General features: G+C 39.3%; 1 protein-coding gene across 50 annotated transcripts in view; it reads right to left on the bottom strand.

Annotated features, from left to right (window-relative positions):
* The window catches only part of clasp2 (cytoplasmic linker associated protein 2), a 52,608-nt gene extending 25,848 nt beyond the window's left edge, over positions 1 to 26,760 (bottom strand). For 42 of the 50 annotated variants that reach the window (XM_023960096.2, XM_078954618.1, XM_023960106.2 and 39 more), the window contains exons 1-8: positions 25,851 to 26,760; positions 23,206 to 23,284; positions 18,290 to 18,393; positions 17,747 to 17,838; positions 16,099 to 16,174; positions 14,864 to 14,961; positions 11,233 to 11,303; positions 2,436 to 2,573 (exon numbers count right to left, since the gene is read on the bottom strand). In XM_023960096.2, coding sequence (XP_023815864.1) covers positions 2,436 to 2,573; positions 11,233 to 11,303; positions 14,864 to 14,961; positions 16,099 to 16,174; positions 17,747 to 17,838; positions 18,290 to 18,393; positions 23,206 to 23,284; positions 25,851 to 26,048 — 856 coding nt within the window. In that variant the 5' untranslated portion in view covers positions 26,049 to 26,760. Of the gene's footprint in view, positions 1 to 2,435; positions 2,574 to 3,361; positions 3,612 to 11,232; positions 11,304 to 11,801; positions 12,133 to 14,863; positions 14,962 to 16,098; positions 16,175 to 17,746; positions 17,839 to 18,289; positions 18,394 to 23,205; positions 23,285 to 25,850 lie in introns of those variants that run through there. The other 8 variants (XM_078954658.1, XM_078954659.1, XM_078954663.1 and 5 more) reach the window with 4 other exon arrangements.
* Between the last annotated feature and the right edge of the window lie 664 nt (positions 26,761 to 27,424).

Below are 27,424 nucleotides of genomic sequence, written 5' to 3'. Positions count from 1 at the left end.
GATGAGGTGCTCTGGTGCCAGGACTTCTGATTAAGCTTTCTGGACTAAAATATGCTGTTAAAGCTGATGGCTTCACCGTTCCAGACAAAAATATGCAGCCATTTGAGCTTGCAAATCCTTTAAACACCCAGGTATGCACAAACTGTTTAAAACCCTGAGCAGACAGTGCTGCTCATAGACTTCCTGGGAGTAATGGACATTCACAGCCCCCTGAGGGCCCATCTCCCACAACTCCTCAGCAGGGAGGAGACGCGCATAGGGATCAAAGGAACTGGACTGGCCTGCTCAGAGGTTTGAAGTAAACCAACAACGTAGAAGGGTAAAGGAATCTATCAATGCAGGTGTTCTCTATGGGGAGTTAGAGTAGCAAAACCCCAGTATGGAAAATTCCAGCTCTGAAGAATGGAGTGGATGCCTAGCAGGATGGCGTTTCAGGCACATTTCTCCTTTATGACACCATAACAAGCCAAAGATGGAAAAAAAGAAAAAAAAGAGCAGTACTTTGATTTAATTTTCATCCCCAAAATAAGATTTGTCGTGGTAAAAACGAAAGTGAATTAAGCCTCTGCTCTATTCAAGTCTGAGATGCTCATTTATCTGTGATTGTAGAAAAAGTGCATACTATGTTCAAATTACCGTAATTCTATTTATATAGCACCTTTCATGTAAAAAAACAGGTCAAGGTTATGTACATAAAAACAAACAAGAATGCAGAAAACACCAATCCCTATTCATGCAATAAAATACACAAAAACAAACACAAGTAAAATAGAAATGACTAAAAAAAAAAGAAAAAAAAAGCTAAAGAAGAAAGAACCCAGAAGGTGCCGTCTGCCCTGTCCTCCTCCTATTGGCTGGGGTGTCAGTATGGACACAAACACCCCAGCCAAGGGTGAGAAAACACTAGTAAACAGTCTAATTTGGCTAAAAGACATGAAACAAATAAATATGTGTTAAAATATCATACAAAATATAAGAGCAAAAATTTCTAGATTAAACAAATATGTATGTGATAAAAAATCCAAAGATGTAAGAGTAAAATTTCTAGATTAAACAAATATGTATGTGATAAAAAAATCCAAAAATGTAAGAGTAAAAATTCTAGATTAAACAAATAAAATGATAAAATTATGTGATAAAACATTATAAAACATAAAAGAATGAAGAATAAAAAAGATATGACATGAAATCTAATTAAATGCTGATTTAAAAAGATGTGTCTTTAATTTCTTTTTAAAAAGCTCAACAGTGGATGAGGCCCTCACATCCTCAGGTAGGCTGTTCCACAGACGAGGCCCGTAGTATCTAAACGAGGCCTCGCCGTGGTTTTTTGTCCTGACCCTGGGGACCTTCAGCAGGCCTGCACCTGAGGACCTAAGGGCTCTGGGAGGTTCATAAGTTAAAAGCAAGTCGGATATAAAAGAAGGACTAAGACCATGGACACTCTCAAAAACTATTAAAAGAATCTTAAAATCAACCCTGAAGCTGACAGGGAGCCAGTGCAGGGATTTTAAGATTGGTGTAATGTGCTCCCTCTTCCTGGTTCTCGTTAAAAGGCGAGCAGCAGAGTTCTGGACTAGCTGCAGGCGATTAAGAGTGGTTTTCTTTACCCCAGAAAGGAGGGTATTACAATAATCTATCCTTGATGTAATAAAAGCATGAATTAAGATTTCAGCACTGGCTCTAGAGAGAAATGGTCTAACTCTGGCGATATTCCTTAGATGGTAAAATGCAGATTTAGTTAGTTGATTCACATGTTGGTCAAGCTAAGATCTGCCTCTAGAATCACACGGAGGTTCCTTACTGTGTCACATGTAGTCATAGAATTGGTTGACAGATAAAATTGAACCCTATCCCTCTCAGCTTCACAACCGATTACCAAGACTTCAGTTGTCTTGGTTGAGCTGCAAAAGGTTTTCTCCCAACTCTCCCAAACTGACTTAAAAAGTGAGGTGGGGATGGGATCAAGAGAACACGTTTTTGTTTTCATTTGGGACATCAATGCAGCATCAATCAAGGCAAAACTGTTGAGCGTTTTCTCACTGATAGGAGGACGTACAATGGAAAGATCAACAGGGAGTTTTTGTTCCCTCCCCTGTAAGAAAGATGATCTAATGTCATCTATCTTAGTGGTAAAGTGAACTGCAAACTCCTGACAGGTTTTACTGCTAAAGGTGGAGGGCGGGCCAGAGATTGGGTTTATTATTTTGTCAATTGTGGCAAAGAGGATTTTTGGCTTTGACGGATTTTCTGCGATGAATGATGTTTATGTTTTTGTGTGACCTGTACATTTGTAATATTCTGTTAAACAAAAAGTGCTTTATATTGAAGTAGGCTTCATAGAAACTGAATAATTTGCCATATTCTTGTCCCTTGTAAGCACAAAAAAAAAGTGCATATGTGCATTTTGTAAAAACAAAGAAGAAATAAAATACCTAGCTTTCCGCCAGTAGCGCTGGGTCTGCGTGCAGCAGACGGTTCTCCAGGCTTCTTGGGAACTTTGGGAACTTTAAAGGCGGCTTGAGCAGAGGAAGAGCGATCTTCCACACTGTCGTTGTCATCGAAACTACGATCTGTGCAGGAAAGAAAAATATTGTGTTAAAAAGCTCCATGAAATTTGGCTAAAAATTGGAGAAAAAGTAATTTGCATGAATACAGTTTATAAATAGGTGTACTATTTTAAATTTAATAAAAGTAAAATATGATTAGCTGGTCTAAACTATTTTTAAAAAATTATGTAGGATTTTTTAAGCAAGGATTTTTGCCCTTTTAGAGACAAGAAAAAAGGCAAAGCACAAAAAGACAGACGGCCAAGTCAGTAAAGGATTAATCAATACCAATTAAATTACACTTCACAGCTTCAGAAGAAAAAAAAGCAGCACCCACATATTTAGGATCAGTGATCACTGACACTTAACAAATAAAGATGCCCAATAACGCAACTGGTGACAGCGCACTCCCTGAAGCCTAAAACCTCTTTGTGCGTGCCAGCAGAAATCGCCGGAGCTGCAAAGCTAGCAATGACACTTAAGATTTTAGTCACAACAAATCGGTGCAAAATGTGAGAACACGCACGCCCACATATACAGCCGACCGTGGAGATCAAACCGCTGGCAAAAGAATCAAATTGCACCCCGGTTTCTCAGACCGTCAGGCATGAAGAAGTGAACTAAAGCCACCACCCTATACGACAGAGTCGTACATCAACTCACGTATACATACATGTGACATACAGACGCACATTGATGCACATGCATACACACGCTACCATCTGTAGCTTAGCAATTGTTAACCGGATATGGTACTGACACTGACATCTCATATCGTCACAAACACACCCAAGTCCATTCAGTGCACTCACAGTCACAGATGCGCTGGCAGATAAGTCTCCTCATGCTTCAGGGAGGGCGTGGTTCTAGGTTGCCCCTGTCTTCTGCAAGTTGCACCCCAAAACAAATACCCAGGCCTCACCCACACTTCATGTGCAAAAGTGCGCGCGCACACACTCCTCACATCGTTGTCCAAAAGCCCCTCCACCCAAAAAGTGTTGGCATTTTCTTTCACTCCTCCGTCTTCTATCCCTTCCCTCTTATTTTCTCAGCCTCTCTCCACCTTCTCTGAGCAGCCTCACAGCCAATCGGATGGCAGATGACATCATAGTGTTGCAGCCAGTGCGGAGGGCGGCCTGCCCGCCTCTGTATGTGTGTGCGTGATGGTAGAGCAGCGGAGCGGCATACAAGCAGACACTTCAGGAATACAAACGGGGATTCGCTGTGTTCCCTGCAGATTGGTGAACCTGAACTCATCATGAACAACACGTGCCTATTACATCCAAACCGCCACCTCTCAGAAGACCATCGCAACCTCCTGTCCCCCTATTGTGCTTTTATTTTAAAAAGTAGTCATTCATACTGAGGTTTGTGGGTAGTTACAGTTTTGTACTAATTAAAGTAAGATTCAGAGGCAAAACTAAAAGTAGTGCAACTGTTTTCTACATCCAGAATTGTAATAGTTAGGAGAGAATGCCATTTCTAGATTTTCTAGATGTATTCAGACACTTGAAAAAATTTGTTAGGATTTTTTTGGGGTATATTTCATTATTTTTAATATTTATCTAGTTTAACTGACCAAATTAAGACTTTGTGAGCGAGGACTACTCTATAAGTTTTACCTCAGATGTTTTTTTCCCCCCCGTTTTTACAACCTAAGAATTCTACATGGCATAGGCTGCTTTTTATATCAGTTTTCAAATAACAAGCGTTGTGCTTAAATGATTCAAAAATTTGAAGTCCCACTCTAATCATTTTTTCATCTATTGTAAAACTATTCCCTGTGGTCTCTTAATTATGAGATATAGGACATGTTTTTGCAGAGTGCCAGGAGATCATCCAAAATTTGCAGATTTCCCATCATCCCTCTGTTTATACTCTCACCGCTAGCTTACTGCCCCTCACCACCCCAAGCTAACATTAGCGGTGCAACAAAAATGGCGAGCAATATTGGAGCTATCCAGCGGTACAGTTTGGAGTCGGACACCGTCTCAGATAAGGAAAAACAAAGAGGTTGTGTCTATTTGTCTACAAGTGGATGCATCAGAATGGAGAGGAGCAGGGAGACTTTGGCCCGTCCATTTCAGTTGCTGTATCACCAAAGGGAGCTTTTTCCAAACAATATTTATTTTCCCCCTCTCTCAATTCATTCCAATTTGAATAAAAAATACTCTGACATGCTGTTTTAATTTTAAATTAATTTATATAAGTCCTCTATCTTGTTAAAACGATAATTTTCATTGGAGTTGGTCTTAAAGGATCTCTGTGTCTTATGGACTGGAATATTAAATATTAAAGATATTAAAGTTCGAATAAGACGTGGTCTTCCAGACTGCTGAATTTGATTTGCAGCCCGGATTTAAAAAATGTTTTTAATAGATAATTAAAAGAAGGGAAAACTTCTCTTTACTATGAAATATTTGATATTTAAAAAAAAGTTATGAATATTTAAATAAGTAGATTTAAGTAAAACTCTCCTTAATGTTCAATATCACTGTAGTTCAACAACACAAAGAGGACAGGAAGAACCCAAATTTATGGCTTTGAAATGAAATCCTGGGTTAATTTAGCCAGAGTCTGTTTCGCTACAAGAGCATGAGCACTGATTAGCATCATTGTTACCATGATTAGCATCTTTTGCATTTGTCTAGTCAGACCCCGTGGGAATACGTGTCTCTCTCTGTGAAAAAGCACGGCAAAGACAACAGGGAGGGGCAGATCCAAAAAAAAGCAATGGAGCTCGCAAATCTGAGAGTGAAGGGACTGCACACGTGCTGTTGTCATGACAACCTGTGCAGCAAAAAATGATTCATCATAAACCGATATTATCCTCTTTAATTTATTAACAAATGACTGGATTAATTTTTTTTTTCAAATACTGTTTGTTCATTCCTTAAATTGGGATTATTTTTTTGAATATAGATTTTAGTTTGTAAAACAGAATCATGGATCACAGAAAGCATCGACGTGATTGCAAACATTTCAGAGTTTAAGACCGTCTGCAGCACATAGACACCGATACACATAAACCCACAGATATAGCAGTCCCAGCATGTACCAGGCAGTGTTGCCATGGCAACTAGAGGCAGATATTCCCTCTTCAAAAGAGAAGAGAGAAAAAAATTCAAGTCAAAATATTGAGAAGTGACAATTTTCCATGAAAACACAACATAAAAGTCTGCTGTGTTAATCTTTCATTTGGACCAGAAGAAGCTCAGATCAAAAGGCTAGTAGATGGGAGGCAGGTGGGTTCAAACTATGAATCATTGCTCTTCTGAAAAAATAAACACAAAAGGATGGAAGACTTCAGAAGAAAAAATATAGATAATTGCTCTTTTGTTCATACAAATCAGTCAATTGGCTCAGTTTTTATTGCATGGTGGCAGCACTGTTTCGCCTGCATCGATCGTTATAGGTGGTTCAAAAATGTTGCTGTTTTATACATGAAAGAGAATTAGTGGGATGTCACTGGTTTTTTGTTTTGAGCAGAGAGCAGTCTGAGTTAGTTCCTTAGACTGATTATAAACCTCTTAGTGAAAGAGGTGTCAAAACAAAATCTGCATTCCTGCTTCAAAAACTTCCATTCACATCAGCTGTAACGGAGAATGATGAATAGGGAGGATTGCAAAGCAGAAATCCAAAAATTTGTTGACAGTGTGGTGTTTTTTGAAGCCTCACTGGGAGTAAATACTGGTTCGTTTGTAGCACAAGATTACTTGAGAACAATAAACCAAAAGAAGTTCAGAAGTTTTATTGATATCAGCTGTGACTGCAGCTACAAGTTTTTATTTTGAGACACAAAAGCCATCATGTGCGACTTATGCAAGTAGTATGGGACAGGGAAGGGTTTGGAAAAAGAAGAAAATGAGAGGATTTTGATTCCATTTTCCCTACGGAGGCAAACTGCTGCATTTGCAGCCCAGTTCAGAGAAAACAATCTCATTCAAGGGAGAAGGAGAAATCCACCGCAGCACAATATGAGTCCCAGTTTAAAGCGGGGGAGTGGGATACACCATCATAATTTAGAGAAAAGCTTTTCTATGGCAACCAGTCTAGCCATGAAACAGGGTCATGGTTGCATGTCCACAGCCAGCGATGCACTGGAGCAGAACGAGCTGGTCAGCCATTGTTTGTGGGTCAGCCATTGCTGTTCTATCAATACGCAGACTGTAAAAGGTGCTACTGACGATCAGTATGCAAATGACCTTATTAAACGAGCGTTTTGCTAACAATGGCATGCTTTCCATTTATGGGATTTATCTAATTTACTGAATAGATGATCATTTGATTTGATGCTTAATTTAAAATATTAAAAAAAATATAAAACTGTGGACATTTTTCTTTTTTTAGTACGGATACAAAAAATGTCCACATAAAGGGAAAAAAAACCCTGTCAAAATTATAGGTTAGCGCTAGGCCTGCACAATATACCGCAAATTTATCGTTATCGCGACATCAAGCTGTGCAATATGCATACCGCAAAAGACGGCAAAAATCGCAATAAATGATTACCTTAAATGTGCTAAAACAATCTCATGGCAGCTTGAAATATTGAACAAATGAAATAAATCCCTTTATGCATTTAACTAATCAGAAGGACCCGTTTACGCTGTTGATCAATCAGATGAGCCCTTTTATGTTTGATGTTTGGCTCCTACGTCGACAAGGGTCATTTGGAATATAATTTGTTGCAGTGAAATGGATATGATGTTTTTGTGTTTTTTTTGCTATTTGTTTATATACCGCAATTTATATCGTTATCGCAATATTAATTACCAATATCGCATATCGCGAGTTTTCCTCATATCGTGCAGCCCTAGTTAGCGCATAAAAAATAAGAATTCTGACTGTTTATTTGTGGGTTTTTTTTAGCTGATTTGTCACAGTGACTGATATTCTGGGTTTGTCAGGCTCCAGCTACAGCAATGTTTTTCATTTCCTTTAAATAATAAGCTGAGGCAACAGAATAGATACTCATGAAATAAAACACTCAACAACTTATACACAGAAACAAAGTTGCTTACTCCGGTTTTCTTTCCACCCATTTAAATAACGTTTATCCCAGCCACAGGACTACAGAGAAAGTGCTGAGAGTTTAAGCTGATTTCAGTCAACATAAACCATGTGCTGACAAGGTTTTGTCGGGGCGCCAAAATCCTCAACCAGATGAGATTAAGCAGCCATGCACAGATGTGAACCCTCCACACCAGCGTCATCCGCAACTGCAGCCTGTTAAATGAATTATTTCAGTTGTCTTTCATCATTTCATTGTTCAGTCCTATAGTCTTCATGTTTTATTTCTTTCATCTCTGTTCTTCTATTAGCAGGATGGATCTGTGACTCAGCGGATTTAAGAGATTTCAGTCAACAGATGTAAATATTAGGCCTGCACAATAATTCACAAATGTACCGTCATCGTGATATTTGCCTGTATGACACACCGATTGCAAAAGAAGGCCTAAACCGCAATAAATGGCCACCTTAAATATTTACACCAACACTAAAACAATCTCATGCCAGGTTAAAATATTTCATGAATCAAATAAAGCCCTTTGCAAATTAGGCCAATTGGACGGAGTCTGGAGTCTTTCGCAGTGTCGACCAATCGAATTCAGCCATTTCATGTAAAATACACGCCTCCTATGTAGACGAGAGTCATGATGATGTATTGGGTGTTTTTTGTTTTGTTTTTGTTTTGCCATTTGTTTGTGTGTCGCCATCATACTGTTATCGCGATATTGATGACTAGTAGGGCTGCACGATATGAAGAAATCTCGCGATATTAGTGATCAAGATTGCGATAACTGTATAACTCGCGATACATGAACAAATAGCAAAACAAAAACATAATTTCCATTTACCTGCTTAATTTCAATAACAGTTAACCCTAGTCTATATAGGAGGCGAACATCTAACATAAAAGGGCTCCATCCAATTGGTCAACAATGTGAAGGCGGCCATCCGATTGCTCAAATGCATGAAGAGATTTATTTGATTTGTTAAATATCAAGCTGCCATAAGATTGTTTTGCGATATGCGTATAGCACAGCTGGATATTGCAACAACGATAAATTTCCGATTTATTGTGCAGGCCTAGTTATGGATAACGATTATCTATCCACCTATTACCACTTGTGGAGAGTCACAGGGGGTGCTGCCTGGAGGCCATCTCAAGTACTGCAGGATGGAAGCAGGGAAAGTTCCCTGGTCCAACCGGGCCACAGACTCCCTCCCACTCCAAAACCACAACTGATGGACCAACAAAAACTAACCACACACTAGAGTCTAGACTTTCAGAGTAAAGCAAATGTCAACAGGAAAGCGCAATATTCAATTTGAAGACTTCCAGCACAGAATGACTGACGCCTGAAACGTTTGTTTTCATTTACTTAATGAGTTTTTTGTTTTTTTGTTTGTGTTTGTTATTCTTCCTCTTCTTTCTATCTTACTGTGAAAGGGGCAGGAATATCTAAAGGGTCCATAGCAGTGAGGTAAACAGACAGGGATGTCATAGCGCTGATATTATGTCTGTGTGAAGTCATGACAGAACTTTAAAGATGAGCAATCCTCTAATTACAATCTTCAGGTATTTTTATGTTTCCTTACACTGCTTCAGGAGATCAACATATATAATCCAAGAGGCCCAAGAACAACATTACTTTAGAAAGAAAGCATTTGTACAGAAGGAAGATAAATTGTTACAAAAATGACTGTAGCTATAATAGTGAATTAATTTAATATATGAGTGAGATCAATGTCTCTTCATAATGCTCCACATAATGCTTTGCATGAACCTTCAACTGCTTTAACCCAACTGCAGCGCGAGTTGAAAAAAGGACAATTGCCTAAATCCATCTGCCGTCATGGAGGACAACGTCAGCAAAGCCATAAACAAGCAAAACAATTTCATGTTTTCCGTCAAATAAATGGCTAAGAAAGCAAACATGCGGACAGTTTCTTTGCAAGTGAAAGCTGGAAATAGGTACAACTAGGCTTGCACAATAAATCGCAAAATTATCGTTATCCCAATATCAAGCTGTGGGATACGCATATCGCAAAAGAGGGGGGAAAATTGCAATAAATTGTTACCATAAATGTGCTAAAACAATCTTATGGCAGCGTGAAGTATTTCACGGATCAAATAAATCCATTTATGCATTTGACTAATCTGGACCCGTTCATGTAGTTGACCAATCAGATGGAGCCCTTTTATGTTAGATGTTCACCTCCTATGTTGACCAGGCTCACCTGGAGTCTAATTTAAGTTATGATGACCAATTTAAATTAAACTGTTGCAGTGAAATGGAAATAATGTTTTTCTATATGTTCATGTACCGCAGGTTATATCACCCCCCCGCCCGGATTTTTTAATCCATTCTGTCCCTTTCTAGGATATCATCATTGCAATATTGCTCACTAAAATCACAAAACACGGGTTTTCCTCATATTGTGCAGGTACAACTTTCCACTTACAGAGTCAGACGGACCCACACAAATCCCAGCTGATCAGGACAAAATGACAGGAGAAATAGAGCTAGAAAGTTTAAGCCGACGTAAAAAGAGATCTAGAGCTGTTAACGTACCACCAAAAAGGTTAGGTGATGAAAATTGTTAAGAATAATTAGAAACAGAATAGTTAGAAACTCCCTTTTACTTTTTATTACACCAACTTTTACTTTTATTACACTAATGGTCTAAACTTGATTCATTATGTATTATCATCTCAAAATTATATTACATTTGAAGAAAGCACAACCAAGAATATTGTCTCATAATATTCCTCATCCCCCCTTTTTCCTTTTTGTGTGTGCTGGTGTTTGTGCTCTGGTAAATGTCTGTGATAACCTCAGAGAGATCTGACACTTGAAGCTCCCTGACCTTCGAGCATCTAACCTGCAACAACCTGTGGGTGTGATTTTCACACCAGTGTCCATCGGATGATCTTCTGAATATGCAAATGCAGGGTTTATATACCAAGCCCATTTTCCTGTTTTCTTTTTTCGGACTTTGATGCAGCAGCCTGTTCATCTGTCTGTAACCCTTCGTACAAATCTGTGCTTCTTGTGCGGAGTAAAACTACCACTAAAGCTAAGTATTGTCTCTGAGTCATTATTCATTCATTTCTGTGTGCAGGAAACTGAGATGGAATGAACCTAGTTTACCTATATTACAGTCCTGTTTACAATTTCCAGTTTCCTCACAAAAATAAAGAAATGTTACAACAAGGACAGGAAAAGTAAAAACAAAATATCATTTTAACTTATATTATTCGCAACCACATCTTTGTTTTCAGTTCTGTGTGAAGGTTCTTACATTTGTAGCTTTGTTATTAGTCATCTTTGAAATTTGAGCTTTTCCCACTTGATTAAAAACCACTGCAGAAACTCAGACGTTTGCAGAGAATTTAGCTCACAGCACACAAAAAAAAAAGAGCAGTACGACAAAACACACACTCACACAAACACACTAAACCATTAATCCTGTTAGGCCCTCTTACGGGGATTCATAGCAACAGGCAGATCCAACCACGGGAACATATGCCAAAGTGGACATGGGCAGGCCCCACCCACCCCTATTACCCCATCAGCCCACATACCACTCTGACATTAAACAAGAGATTAAAGTAAAAAAAAAAAATCTTAACATTTCCTCAATACAGGAAAAAAGAAGAAGAAGGACTGACCGTGACTGGGGCTGAGAGCCATGTTTCCTGAATTCAGGGCTTCATCAAACCGAGCAAATATCGCCTGTAACCTAGAAAGACAGAGAGAGGACAGAGTCAGGGCAAAAATACATACAAACAAGTCTGCCGAAGAATTCCAACTTGACCTACAGCGTTGACCCAGAAACAAAGTGCTGCTGGGATCTTTTTTCTTTTTTTAAGGGAGCAGCAACATGTGAACAGACAGGGGAAAGGTGGGTGTGTCCTTACTCACAGACACACACACGTATGAAGCAGCACCCCGAGGAGAAACCTCCAAACACTCAGTCCGGCATTTAACACACCATCACGTGGAATTATGCGATAAAATGAGCAGGGAGGGAGAAAACTTGAGAGCGCTCACGATCAAAATCATAGCTTCTAGCAAATAAATCCCAATAGAACATGTCGGATGTAGAAATCGGCGCATCAAAACAACAACAAAGAAATGCCATGTCCTCTGCTGTGCACGACTGTCTCCTTCATGGACATCAATGCCGCCAAAACAACTCCCCCTGTTGAAAAAAATACAACAAATCTCTGCTCTCTACCTGCCTTCCCCTGATTCTTTTCCGACGGTTGACCTTTAACCACCAAACAACTAAGCAGCTCCGGATAAGTGGTGATTAGTGGTGCATCTGGCAGTTTAGAAGTGCAGCGTTTTTCACGTGCTGCCTCTCATTTGCATGCTGCTCGTCTGTGTGGCTCGGGAAAATTCTCTGACCCTTCAGTTTCTGCTTCCCGCTGGCTTCAGGGTTCCCGGCGCACGGGTCGATGGGGTTTTTGCGAGCATTGCTGCGTTGCTACTGACACTCCGGTCCCTCGGCTGCCCTCGGCTCCTCGTATCCAACATGGTGCAGTGGCACAGAGAGGGAGGGAGGGAGGGGAAAAAAAAGACAAGAAGAGAGAAGGAAGGAGGGAGGGGGAGCCGAGCAGCAGGAGACCAGAGCATGATACAGACATGCGTCGAAGCACCGCCCACTTTTGCATGTTTACAGATCATACATATGGAGAAAAATACAGCAAAAAGGGAGTTCAATCTTTAAAAAAAAAAAAAAAAAAAAAGTGTTTGCATCTGCTTGGGGAAAGTCACGTTTTGTGACAGTCAGCAAAGAGATTCAGTTACCCTTTACATAACCTCTCTCCTCTATCCAGACATGCATACTCATCAGAGGGGGAGGGGCTGCACAGAAACAGACTGGTCTACCCCCTCCCATGATCTTCTCTTCTAACCCATTCCTCACATTTCCTGCTCTATTCTCCAGATTTGGCTTTATTTATAGCACTCATCGTAAAAGGGTCACCCTGTTTTTACATCTAAGTGGGAGGTTTCAAATGTCCAAGATCCCGTTTAGTAGGAAAATTTGGAGTCATGGTGATCCAACGTGTAGTCTTAATTTTAGGAGTTACAGGAAAAACAGACAAAATGCTCTTAATTCCACTTCCAATGCAAGTAAGTACGTTCACACCGGGCTCGACACTGCGCGTTCAAGCGACCATTTTCAGTGTAAAGTCTTTGTAATCCCACGGAAATGTGGGTTTGGGGCTTCTGCCCTCAAAACTCTCCTGTTCATGCATTACTACGTAAGTTTTTAAGTCAGTTTTCGGGCTCTATGCACAAAATATGCGGCCATTGAATTGAAAGTTAAATGAGTTGAACTTTGACCAATCAGGGACTCTGACTTGGTAGTAGCGTATAGATGGAGCCTCTTTCAATTCATGGAAGTGCCAACTTGATCATAGAAGAGAAAATGAATGTCTGTGGTTTGTGCCCGGCCGGAATTATATGACGCAAAGTCTTTAAGTAATTTATCGGAATAGAGCTGTGAAAGAAAAAGCCTACATAAGTTTCACCAGATTTGTACCGCTTGAACATTTCGCACCAAGTCTCTTCCAAAAGTCAGTACATGCGCTAGTATCAGGTCACGACAGTCCTGTGTGAACACCGTATGATAAAAGCGTGTTCAAGAAAGCCTGTTTGGCGAGTTCCTGACCCAGGGTCAAATACCCGCTGCACGAAATTAGGAAAACTCGCAATATGCAAAATTAGTAAACAATATTGCAATGACGGAATGACTTGCGATACATGCACAGATAGCTAAACAAAAAACAACATATACATCATTTCCATGTTACTCCAACAGTTTTGTTTAAATAAAATTCAACACAACTTAAATTCCACTCCAAGTGACTCATATGTACATGAGAGGTGGGCATCTGACATAAAAGGGCTCCATTTGTTGTACAAGTAGGGATTTGAAATGAACAAAGGTAGATCTTTTGTTGATAGAAGACCATTTTTCTTGATACAGGGGCCTTTTTGCTTTCTTGAGAGTCAGCTTTTGCAGTGTGGAGAAAGAAAGAAGCCACTGATAGCCAGCAGAACCAAATCACAAAGTCAATTCAAAAACTCAAAAAACACCATCATTCAACAAGAAATCCCCATGCTGATTAACCTTTCAACGTTAAAGCTCCTCTATCAATTTACCAACTTACATCTTTGTTCATGTATGAACCTGTTGAGTCTCAGACTATTCAGCTCCTTTGCATTCACGACCCCTTTTTCAGCGAAGCGCAGTCATTTCCTTTTTAACCCGTGAAAACCCATGGTGGTGACATCAGTGTCATCATTCTGTGCTCCACTTGGTCTGTGCTATATCCTTCAACATTTTCTTTTTAGGGAAAAATGGGCCTGGGGTCTTATTTGTCAAATTCAGATCAACAATATTCACAAAGAAGGTAGATTTTTTATTTTTCCCTTTTCTCATAAATCATAATTTCCCCCCTTAATCATCTGATGTGGGTTCCCACGTTGGTATGTGACCTAGTCAGTCAAACATTAAGACCCAGAATGGCAGCAGCCTTAAAATCCACTCAGCAGAGACGCACTACCACAGAACATATGCAGACATTCAACTCATTCCTAAACAAAACATTGAAACTGACTGATCATTGATCAAATCCGAAGGGACGTTTTCAGTATTTAGTCACGGATTTTACTTTATTTTGGGTTGTGTGCATGTTTAAGCAATTTTTAGTATATATACTAGAATAATATTGTTTAATATTTAAAAAAAATTGTAGTAATGGGGCCTTTTTTATCCTTTCAAATAAAATAAAAAAGACAGACATTAAATAGAGGAAGCGTGTTTACGAAGACCACAGATTGGGCTAATATGTTCAACACATGACGCATGGAAGCAGCCAGCATTCACAGATGCATGATTCACCGACGCTGCTGCTTGAGTTTTAAATAAAACAGACAGGAATGAAGGGGAGGGGCTTCAAATAACCCCCTAAACTACACATGTAAACATGGCAGCAACAGAAACATTCAATGAATCCCAAGAAGCAGGTTTACTACTGAAACATGCCACCCCAAGCAATGCCTTTGTGCCCCTGAATGCCTGCCCCCGCCCTCCATCCTCAGTCAGTCAGCATTGTGCTCTGGAAGAAAGTCCCTCTTGTGTGTGTGTGTGAAAGGCCGGGTGGTGCATGGTGTGGACTGGGACAGACTCAGTGCCAAGGCCACGGGACACAGAGGCGTTGCACAAACACAAAATAAGAGCACCAGTTTAGTCAAAGTCCTGTCAGAAACGAGCAAAAAGCTCACCGCTGAGCTGGAAGTCCTCTTTTCCCCAAGTCGGCTCGCACCCTGTCGCCGACATGGCGGTAAACATCCACCAGCGTGTTTGTTGCAGCCTCCCGTACCTGCAAGAAGGAAAACACATTTTTCCAGACAGTGTTTTTCTGAAAATCGTCTGTAGGATTACAATTACAATGTTTTAAAGTCCAGCTCCAATCATCTACTGATCTATGTTTAAAGCGTCACCCGTGTTCTTTCCGATTATGATTATGCTGCATCTGTCAAAATCCTAAAAACTGTGTTGTTTTCTACGACAGTTTCTGCAGAGCAGCAGTAGTTCTGAGATGTGGTGCAGGGTAAGCCTGTCCCCATTTCCCATCCTCTTTCAGTTTACATTCCCTTCCACTAGTTTACAGCCCCTCACAACCCCAAACTAACATTAGCAGTGCAACAAAAATGGTGCGGAATATTGGAGCTATAAGCCATACAGTTTTGATCCAGATTCCAGCTCAGACAAGGAAAAGCAAAGACGTACATGGATCTATTTGTCTGCAAGTGGATGCATCAGGAATGGATCGGAGCAGGAAGCTTATAGCCAGCAGACTGTAGTAGCCGCGTCACTGCTACAGGCTTTTTTGTAAACCCCTGATTCAATTTAAATAAAGTATTACAGTTTAATCTTCATTTTCTTTATAAATGTCCTCAATCATGAGAAAAATGCTACAAGAACATGTTAAAAACACAGTTTTCATTGAAGTGGGTCTTTAAGAAAACACAATCAGATTTCAGCTTTTCTTAGAGGTTAAATCACTGCGTTTCTGTCACACATGAGACATTTGTGTGGGTTAAAGACTGGATGTGGGACGAGGCAGCACCATCATGGAGGTGGGGGAAGGCAATTTACTCTGCTAACGGGGATAATCACAGAGCTGTGTTATGAAGCAGGCGAGCACACTGCTTCCTGAGGGCTAAATCACAGCCTCTTCCACGGATCATTCTATGGATTCAAGGAAGAAACACAAGATAACCATTCTAAATGTAAAGGAAATAGGATTTTGAAGTCATGTATAAAGATTTTAAGTTTCCAACTAATGTTTTTAATGGATGCCGAGGGCAGAAATTCCTAAATAAATTGGAATGACCTAAATATTTCAGTGTCATGGCTGACAATTCTAGGCCAAAGTGAAATCTCTGAACTCGTGAACTTAGAACAAATGCAGGCAAATAATCACTGTCAGTGCAAAATAGTCATAGCGTCGTACCTGTGGGTTCTGGTCTCCAGTCAAGGAGCAGAGATGAGGAACTAATTTGCTCAGACTGAGGGATTGGGCTCCGTACCTGAAAGAAAATAAAGATTGTAGAAGATAACATCAATGGAACTAAACAACAAAAACTCTACACTTTTGATCTGGTTAAAGTGTTTGTTTCCTTTATTTCACAGAGGCCTTTTAAATACAGTCAGGGGTTTAAACCCCAAACCCTTGGCTGTTATTTGTTGGGCCACTTACAAAAGCATCTAATAAAAAAAACAAAAAAACATTTATGACAAAAAAGCTTTAACTTTTGACAGTTTTAGTGAATCAGAGCTTTAAAAATAGCGCAAATAGTACCATAATTAAGAGAAAATATTCTGTTTATTGCATGTCATTGTAGTGTTAAGATCACCACAAAAGAAAAAAAAATAAACAAATATATTAGAATAAAGTCTTAGAATGATAGGAAACAAAGTTTTACACAAATTAAGTCATACATTTTAATAGGAAAATGTTTTTCAAAAATAAAAAGTTAAATATAGGTTTTCAAATGTTTCATACAAAGACCATCTAACATTACATGTTTAATTTAGGTTGCAGATAATTCAGAGAAATACCATCTCACTTTTTTTGGTCAATCTACAGGGTTTTTTTTTCAATTAAAAAAAATTGTTTAAAAAAAAAAAGCATGTTTTTTTTTCACATCATGAATCATTTATTTCATTCTTGACTTGTAAAATGAAGAAATGATTTTAAAAATAATTTTACAGCTTTATTCTTGTAAAAAAAATGTTTTTATATATTGGTACTTTATTCTCTTAACATTTTTAATTTTTGTCATAATTTTACAACTTAATTCTCGTGAAGTTTTGACACCCCCCCCCACGTAATTTTAGAGGTTTATTCTAATGGAACTGACTTTTTCTTGATAATTGAACTACTGGTACTTTTTTCTAGTAGAATTTTGACTATTCTATTATTATTAATTGTACAACTTAATTCTAAAAATAATGTTGACTTTTTTTTTGACTATTTCCGCATCATTTAAAGTCTTGTCTCATAATTGTACTAATATTATAAATTATATATTATAATTGTTAAAATGTATTCTTATATATTTATTCTTTTTTTTCTTTCATGATGGCCCAGTTACTCCGTCGTATCTTAGTAACAAAACAGCGACAAATGAACTTTTAAGCTACACTAAAGCAAAATAAAAATAAAAATAGATCCTGTGATCTTTAGTACGCGTGAGATCCTGCAGGGACGACGAATCCTTTCTACAGTCACTGGTGGGAACGAGAACAGTCTCCTTTATTTAAAGGTAAGCATGTGTGCCTGAGGACTGTAACACCACCTGACATAAACAGTGGGATAATTTGTCTCACAAGTGCTGCAGAGCGGCCCAAACAGTTAAGAGGATTAATCTTGAGAGACAGAGAACGCGTGTTTCTTTCAGAAAGAAAGAAAGTGGGTCATGAAAGGTGGAAACAGCACCCCTGTTTGCCACTGGTGTAAATCTAAGACTGCACTCTGAATCACGTGTTTTGAAATGACTAGAAGTATATTTTTGAACAGATGTAGGCGTATTAGTATTTGTGAAAAGCGTCACATCTTTCCCAGGAAGTTCGTAACATGTGAAGGAGAAGCTACTCACGTGCTCAGCGTGGCACTGAGACAAAAGCAGATTCCTTCCCGGCTGCGGAAATTTTTATGCTTAAAACCAGGAAGCAACCGTTCCCAGACGTACTGGAGGAGGAGGACAAAGACAAAAATGTGAGAAGAAGGGAACAGAGGGAAGGTACCAAGAGAGTCACAACAGTCATCAGGATCAGCAGATAACAAAACACATGGGAGGTCATGGATCTGTGGAGATGCAGCAAATGCAATACCTTTGATATCCAGAAGAGGGAGCCAAATAAACGCATTTAGATGCATTGAATATAAAGTATGCCTGTCATGAAGCATCTAAATAAATGTATTTCAATAAACAGTGTTCAACTAAAACTGCTCTTTTTGTAATGGAAGCAACTAGTTTTTTAAGCAGTTTTAAAAAAAAATTGCTTTTATGACAGAGGAAGACCATAACTGTATTTTTTATTTATCATATTAGGAGTGGCAAAAGGAGAAGTCTTATAGAGGTGATTTGTTGAGCGGGGCTGGAAGAATTTGAACCCCACAGCCTGTGTGTGATTCTCACCATGGGCGACGCAGTCTGCTCCATGCATCGAAGGATCAGAGCTTGGCTGTTCTCCCTGACCTGGTCCTTCCCATCACCCAGCCGATCTACCAGAGCTGGCAAGACTGCAAACAAGAAAAAAGAAAACAAGACGAAGAAGGCGGGGGGTGAGTATGAGAGTCAATCTACAACCAGTGCTCAGTCCGCACCCATGTAAATCAGGCAAAAACGAGGCCACGTGCCTCCAAATCTCTACTGGATTTAAGTACCAAATGATTACTGACGACTGACCTCAAAAGGAGTCATTTCAAAGTCTCTGCAAAGATACAAGCGCAAGTTTGTATGTGGGATATCAGACATAAAATGTAAAAAAAAGAAAAGGAAAAGTGAAGGTTAAAGCTTGAACTAAGAAACGAGGAGGAAAAAGAGGACAGGAAAAAAAGGAACCAGATCCAAAATAAATGTAAGTTTCTTGTCAGTTTCCTTTAGGTCAGAAAGGCCCTTAAACAGAAAACCAAAACTTGGTGCACTATAATCACCAAACAGGAAATCTTAATTTTAATATTAATCTAAATCAATGTTAAATGAGGCCTTCAAAATAAAAGTTGTCAATATGTTTTACTTTCAGAAATAAATAGTTGAAATTCTGTGAAGCTTCATGGGAAAAATAAGATAATCCACAACAAAAATACACTAAAGCTAAAATGCTGAATCTTTTAGCACTATCAGTCTTCAAAAATATTTATTATGTCTTGTAATATTTTTGTAAAATACTCTCCATAAGTAGCTGCAGATCATTACTCCTGTTGGGCTTATTAAATAAAGTTGAGAACCCATTTTAAGTCTTATTTGTAAGACAAATTTAAAGCTTCTCAACAAAAACAGGGCACTGGAAGTCTGATGAAAGTGGGCTTCGTTTCTAGAAAACTTTCGTTGCCGAGCCACACTCCAACGTCCCTTTTGACATTCACACACAGAGATCAAGCATCAACAAACAAAGGAGGGCAGGAGCGACAGCTCCCACCTACATTCCAGCTCGGAAACATCAGCAGAGAAACGCTGTGATGTCATCCATCCTTTTCCTGTGTGCTGAAGAGCATCTGTTTGCAACCATAACAGCCTGTCGTCTTAGCAACAAGGACAATGTCATCCAACAGGAATACGACAGAGGTTCATTGTTCCACATAATGACACATTTAGAAAAAAAAGAGCAAATCTAACAAGAATTGAAGAATTAGACCCATTCATAACTTTGATTTTGTAAATCTAAGTTAGGCGGCAGCCCTTCGGTCTGACGGCTTCACCTCCATCTCAACCTAACACAAGGGTATCAAATATCAGAATGTCCAGCAGTTCACAGTCTAATGGCGTTTGCAAACCTGAGCTCACACGGGGCAATTTCTGTAGCCCTGTGCAATACGCCAGCCCTGTGGATCGATAGAATCACTCAGCCTGAATGATCTCATCTTCCTCCCACCCATGTGTGAGAGGGTGAGTGTGATAGCGGGGATGGAGGCCGTGAGGAGACTGAAAGAACCAGAACCAGCAACGATTGTTTCACCATCAAAGTCAACCCCCCCAGCTTCTTCCTCATCATCAGACGAGGTCTGCCCTTTAAAGTGAGAGCAGCACCTACACACACACACACAATTGAGTGTGTGCTGGTACACTACACTGCCTGCTGAGTTGGGTTATGCCACTGCTGCGCTGGAGGGCTCTGCGCGTTTGCTCTTGACGAGATTCGGTCTGGCGGACAACGACAGCTGTTGACACGGTCGGCGGGCACACTCGAGGGCTGGCACAGATACAACACACAGCAAGAAATACAATGCGAGGTTCCATCTCACAGCTCATTAGTGAAAGGCGTGGCGTTGGGAGAATTTATACCAGGCTACAGTAGAGCTTAAGTAGAGAAGGTGTGGTGGTTCTGAGAAGAACCAGAAAGCAGAAACAGGGTCAGAGAAAGCTCTCCGTATGAACACCTAAGAGCTGCTCGTGTAACCAGTCACCCTTAAGACACAAAAACAAACATCATCATGCATTTGGTGGTTTTTACATAACACTTGGAACTTAAAAGGATGAAAGGAGCTCATTTTGTACAGTAGCTGCCTAAAACAGTTGATAATAAACTACTCATCGGTGGCAACAAACTTGATTCTACAGAAATGCAAAACATACATTTTCAAAAGGAAGATGCTCCTTTTGAAACCTTTTTATTATTTAACGAGATCACACCAAGTTAAAGAACCACTCAGAGGAAATTGTTTATGGTGTTTTAATACGTTGTTGTGGCATTTGGATGGAGGACATTTACAAAGAAAATTACGCTTAAAGCTGCCTTTGAGTATTTCTTCATTCAAAATGTTGTGAATCAGGATCAGACAAAAAAATGCAGTTGGTAAAAGATTGTTTTTGTGATGAGCAGCTCCCCTGCTCATCTCCGAGCTCTCAGGAACAGGAAGGGGAAGGGGGGGCGGAGTTGCTCTGCGCCAACAACCCCGCCTGCCCACAACTTTTCCGACAAATTACTGCCACTCTGCAAAAACTATGTCCTACAAAACGACACCGTTGTTTTGGGCTAAAAATAGCATGATCATACAGAGCCTGTGACCTGACACGGGTAAAAGAAAAAAAATTGTTCCCACGAAAAAATTATCCATAAGTCATTCATAAACACAGATGGCTTGCTGCTTCCGCATGTAATATTCTGATATACATTTATCCTGTTGTATTTGAATGCACCTCAGCTACAGTGACGCGTTGATTGGTCGAGATGCATTATGGGATATGTGTGATGCATGATGGGAAATGTACGAAGCATGTAGCCTTCAGATGTAAAGTGACTGCTAACGAGTATGTTGATAAAAAAAAAAAATTTACCTCAGTACGTCCTGAATTTTATTATTTCATGTCCGACCGGCATGACAAGCAAACGAGCTCCGCGGCCGGCTGGAGAGCGTACCGGGATGGGAATGAACCGCAGACATGGAAACATGATTACCGAAGCTTTTTTAGAGCTTTTTAAAATAAATACATCTGATCTCTAAACATCCTCCGTGTCTTCCATGCATTATAGTGAGATACACACAGACAGAAATGTGAAAGTATCTGCTGTAAATCCAAGTATTACTCATCTCTGTGTTTAGGAATGACTTTTCACGTGAATTATTATTTCGTGGGAACAAATAATGATTTTTTTTTTGTTTGTTACCCATGTCAGGTCACGGGCTCCAGATCATGCTTTTACAAGAACTCAAAAGATGATCGGAATGGTACTTTACAGGCTAAATCAGAGTTCCTCATTTGTATTTAACAAAAAATCTAGAGTACAGGCAGTATAGATACCACAGTGTTTTCTTACATAACAATATTTGCTTTTTGGAGCCAAGATGTTTTGTTTCGCTACTAAGCTGAGTGATCTGATAACAAAAGCCATTGGTGTAGGAAGATCCCATTTAGTTCAACTGACAGGAAAGTTTCTAGCAGCGTGTGACTAAGAGGCTGGGATCTTTAGTAGGAGTGTGCGGAAAAATCAAACATATCCCGAAATTTCATTAATAATTGTATCGATTCGAAATGCTGTAAGGACAATATTTATTGAATTATTTATGAACGTCCTTCAGCCTCTGACTCTTTTTTTCCACTTAAACCTTCTACCGCTAGTTGGAGCCTCTTTGAGCAGGTCTACACCGCACCAAACAACTACAAGATCTCAGCGAGAAGCAGCTTGTTTTGTTGTTATGAGACATGCACTACTTAGGTTTAACTTAGGATGGGTAGCGCACCGAAGCTCTGTGCCATGTTGCTGCCAGTATCAGATAAAAACATGGCTTGCTGTGCTTTGTAGCGGGCTCAGATAAGAGCAAGTGAAGCACTGCAGCTGAACGTCTAATGCACAGAGCTTCAGCCAAAATGCTAACCACAAAGCGGGCCAAAGTTCTGCAAAAACCTCACAGCAATAGATTCTAGTTCAGCGTCCTGATGGATCAGAGTGATTTGTACAAAGCTCTGAAAAAAGGCCAACGTCGTGGCGATGAGCGGTGAAATCTGTGTTTACTTCCATATGTGAGAAAACAGAGCTGCAGCTGCAGTGCAGTGGAAACAAAGCATCTTAGCCACATTAAAGCATCTCCTCCACTCTGTCATGCTGCCTCATCACACTTTATTGTTTCTGGAAAGAACTAGCTTCATTTTTAAAGCACCATTAAGGCTCCTGAACCGTTTAAAACTTCTGGAGAAACTACATTAAAGCAATGTTGAAAATAAACAGCACTTTATTTACTCAATCATACTTTTAGAGTATTATTGTCAACATTTTTTACAGCAAAAGGTGTATTGATATTCAGGTAGAGGCTTTTTTCTGTGTTCCGGTACAATATCGAGATACGCATCATGAGACCCGTATCGGGATGTTTATTTTATTGCCAGACTCTTGCCAATACAGTTATACAGTTAATAGTTTGATTGTTGAACTATAGAATCAGCTCAATTTTAAGCCACAAGTTCTCAGTGTGTGAATGTGTGTGTGTGTGCATGGTTGAATGGGACTGTGACTGTAAAGCGCTTTGGGCCTTTGAAAGAGGGTAGAAAAGCACTATATATGTATACGCCAAATACCATTTACCAATTCCATTCATAATTAAATATTGATTCGTTTGTCAAATTTTGATTCAAAAGACTTTTTCCATTCCTAGTGTGTCAAACTGAGCTAAAAGGTGAAATTTTCATTCATAACTATTAAAAGAATCGTCTAACTGAATGAAAAAAGTACAGTAAATTACCTACTATTCATTGAGGAAGGACTAATCTATCATAAAGCACAAATTCTGGTTTTATATGTAAAGAATAAGCATATAATGACAAAGAAGATATTACACTTATAAAAGACAATAACCCCAAGAAGGTAATCAAAACGGAGTAGAGTTGCGGAATCTCACCTGTGCCAAAGTATCCTTTGAACCGCTCTCCCAAACGATCCACAAACGCACCACAGATGTCGATCCCCAATAGCGCCACCTAGGACATAAAGGCATAAAGGCAGGCAAAAGTTACAGTCATGCACAGGAAAGGTCAAAGGCTAAAAAATGTTTAAAAAGCATAAACTTTTTTAGAAAACAGTATTGCAAACTTGTTATTGATAACAGATTTGAAAGTGACCCAACATGTTTGTTTCTTTTTCATGCAAACTTAACTACAATAGATATTTCAAAATAAAACAAGCTACGAACAAAAGGAGACGCAAGAAAACAATCTTACATCTGCTCCTTTTATATTAGCACGTTAACACGAGATGAGAACAAATACAACTAATAATAATAATAAACAAACAGTAATTTGTTCCATAATCTACTCCATTTCTTAAGGTTTGAAGTTATCATTCAGGTGATCCAGCTTTCATTTTTGTCATCATTTTTCTTTTCTTCGTCTAAACTGATTATTATCAGAGGTTAGTACTGAACAAGTTCAGTGAAAAACACATGTTTTTAAAGGCAAACATAAAGTAAATTCTAAAAGTTAACTTAAACAGAAACCATACTGGTTGACTCATAAAAGCTCAGATAAGATGTAGACTTAAATAACTTGTCACTTTCTGTAGTCTTAGAATCAAAACTGGCTTGTCATAATCTAACTTGGAAGGAATTTAAATCTTTTAGCCAGAAAGTTGTTTTTTCTCCCCTGCTGTGTATTTGATTAAAATCACATCCCTGCGCTGTGCTGCGCTCCTGGAATGTTTTTGTTGGCAGAACTGCGGTAAAAGTGAACACCCCCCCCCCCAAAAAAATCATTTAAAGATTACACGCCAGACTTTGTCCAGAATTGGAAAAAGAACCAGAATGCAGATTTTTCTCCTATTTTAGTCAAAATGAAAAGCTTAGAGTAGTGAAAAAGAAAAAAAAAAAAGAAAAGGAAGGTGACTCTGAGGAAAATAGAATTTATGGATAAAGGCTAAATTACATAACAGAAACCAAAAGTGGCGCCGAGGAGAAACATGAGGCTGGGAGCCATATAATAACTACCGGCTCTATATTGTCCTAATCAGGAGGAAGCAACAAAGATATATCAAGTTACAAACATAAAATCCTCTATGAACACAAGAATCCTCCTTAAATCATCCTCCTGGCACTCCAATAATAAGAAGTCCAGACAGACAATGAGAAACAGAGGGTACTTCTACATCTCTGGTACAAAATGATGGGAAAATGCACCCCCACACACACAAATACACACTCTAGAGACCCCCTGAAGCAAAAAGCCCCTATTGCTGCTCAAAATAAACAGATGTAGAAGGTGCTTCATTATTACAACCTTATGAATGAACAGAAAACCGTGACTACGCGGATGCATTTTAATGCTATCATTTTAGTATTGGAAGCATATTTGAATAGCATGATCTGTAAATAATTGTTCATGTATAAAGGATTCATTACTGAGACTTGTGCCTATGCCATCAGCCGCTTAGACAGCTAAGTCACATACCACGGAGAGATTCTGCTGGATTTGTAGCTTCAGAAACTTCAACTACAACATACAAGACTACAAATATGGAGACGAATTAAACAAATGAATCGACAACACACTGAGAGAATTCATGGTAGAACAACATGTCGGTATGTTTGTTTCTAACTTAACAATCCTCTGGGTCAACCGCAAATCAGCTTTACTGGAACCACAGCTTCCACCAGAAAAATGTCAACGTGTAGACAACAGAGCCTGACTAACCTTATCGTCTGTAGACAAAATACTCTCAGTAACAAAAGCTTTTGCAGCTGCTTCCTACAAAATCTGACTCCTACAGGAGAGGTGAGTTTAGGGGGGAAAACACCTGCAGGAAATCTTAGGATTTGCAGGAAAACAGGCAAAGACAACTAAGTATTTAAAACAGAAACATAACTGTCACTTTGATTTTAGAAGTGACAAATTCAACATCAATAAATGTCAACTTTGACTTTTCCATTCCATTGTTTTTATTTGACTGATTTTACTCGATAATTTAAGGTCAAATGAAATAATGACATCAAGTTTCATTTATTGTTTATGCTGTATATGAATTTATTTTTACAATTCAGGCGATTAGGATTAAGCAGCTGCAAATTTAAACCAATTATATGATGTGTTGAGCAGAAGCTGAATGACTATGAAATGCTGAATCATCCTCATTATAATTACGCATTAAATATTCTTACCGCTTGTTCAAAAAAATTGTTAAATAGGAAAGAAAATAATATTAGGATTAAAAAGGTAAATGACAACCGCTGGTCATAACAATGAGTCTCCAAGCCCCTCCCCCATTGCACTCATCTGTATGCTCTCTGAGACCAGAAGACTGACAATGGGTCTTCCTACAGTCTCAAACAAAGATGGAATAAATAAACCAAAGGAGCCCCTGCCCTGAAATGGTTTATAATGGCTCATACCAACTATATGATGCCATTTTAACATACGTTTAAACGCTGTTTGGCTTCAATATGCTGTCCCAAATTAATTACCCATAATGCTTTCTGCTCCTTTATTGAATCTTTTTAGAGACCCATTAGCGGAAGTAACGTTCCAATGAAAATAAATACGTTACAACAGCTCTTACCTTGAAATTGCTTGAGTTGACCCATCCCGTTAGCTCGTCTATGGTTTTATCCAACCGAGGTTTGTCTTGCTCTACGTCCGGGGAGCGTTGCGGGTCATTCAGGTAGTCAATAAGGTCCTGCCCGACCTGCAGTCTGCGAGTTACGTCTTTCTGCACTACCTGCTGGTAAAAATAGTCCATGTTGTCATGTTCCTCCATTAGGCACTAAGTGCCGTGCGGCCAGCCGCAGCAGCCAGCCAAAGATGGGGAAAAAACAAAGTGTGAGGGACTAGAAATGGAAAATGCTGAGAGGAATGAAAAACGGACTCCTGAAAGCTTGGCTCATCAACTTGCAGACGCTAAAAAAAAACATAACCCTCACAAATCAACGATCGCACCAAAAAGCTGGACTCTGACGGTGTTTAAAAGTGGTCGTTCTTCAGCGACAAAAGTTTAGCTTAGATGGACGTAAACCTAAAACCCGGCCAAAGTAAAAAATAAACGAGGCTGTGTGGAACTACAGCTGGTTTCACCAATAAATCCGCATCAAAACAAGCTGGCGAGCCCGGTTTGCTATCTGTTATGCTAACAAAAGGAGCATCGGGCTGATGCCAATCGGATCGCATCTACAGGCTAGGAGAGCTAGCTGGCGATAAATATCTGCAGGCCCAAAGCCCAGCCCGGCTCCTTCACTTCATGTCCGTTGATATGAAGTCTTTTGGCGGCTGACCACGTCCGTGAAAGAGTCGCAAGAAAATGCCACAATAGAGGCGCTCCAACCCCACAGTCATGTGTTTCTCCTTAATCCTGGAATAACGGCCACCACAGCGATGAAAACCTAACCGCTACCGGGACTGCAGTCTACCGGAGGGGGCACCCGCTCAGACCGATATGGTCCTCGGGCACCGCACAGCTAGCCGCGAAGATGCCTGATGATAAATGTCAAAAGGAAAAATAAAGAAAAACAACACAGTTCACAATTAGATATTTAACCCTTAAATAATGCACAAATATGGTATTGATTATTGTGGCAACATGCTACTTAATTCTCTTTTTTTTAATTTGAAAATGTTTTGTTACGTGGGCGTGTCGCAAAGGAACACAACTCTCTGGTGACACCTCATGTTGAAAACACCAATTTGCTGCAACTCGGCATAAAAATAAATTAATTTCAAAAGTATTATCAAATCCATCTTCACATAAATGATAAAATATTGATTAATCAATGCTTTGACATTTTTTAAGTCATTTGTAGTATACTTTAAAGCCACAGCAAGTTTTCCAGTTGCTTTTATTGCAAACATTTATCATTTTAAGATTAAAAATGTCCCATTTGAAGTTAAATTCAGTAGTTAGGAGGAAAATGTTTATGAAAAATCAAACAAAACTGTAATTAGACTGAAAAAATAAATAATTTCAATATGTATGAATGAATGATTGAATGAATGAATGAAAAATGAATGAAATCATAAACTTGTGAAGTGGTGAAGGGTGTGTGTGTGGACAGGCTCCGCCCTTTTTGTACTGCATTTGAGCCTTACCATGGTGATTAACAACCAGTAAACTTGTTGCTCTATGCTGCTTCATGGTCTTAT

The sequence above is a fragment of the Oryzias latipes genome, chromosome 11 (assembly GCF_053564925.1).
Source record: "Oryzias latipes strain Hd-rR chromosome 11, Olatipes_Hd-rR_3.1".
Classification (NCBI taxonomy): Eukaryota; Metazoa; Chordata; class Actinopteri; order Beloniformes; family Adrianichthyidae; genus Oryzias; species Oryzias latipes.
The sequence above is the reverse complement of the archived record's forward strand: the minus strand, read 5'-3'. Positions and strand labels throughout refer to the sequence as shown.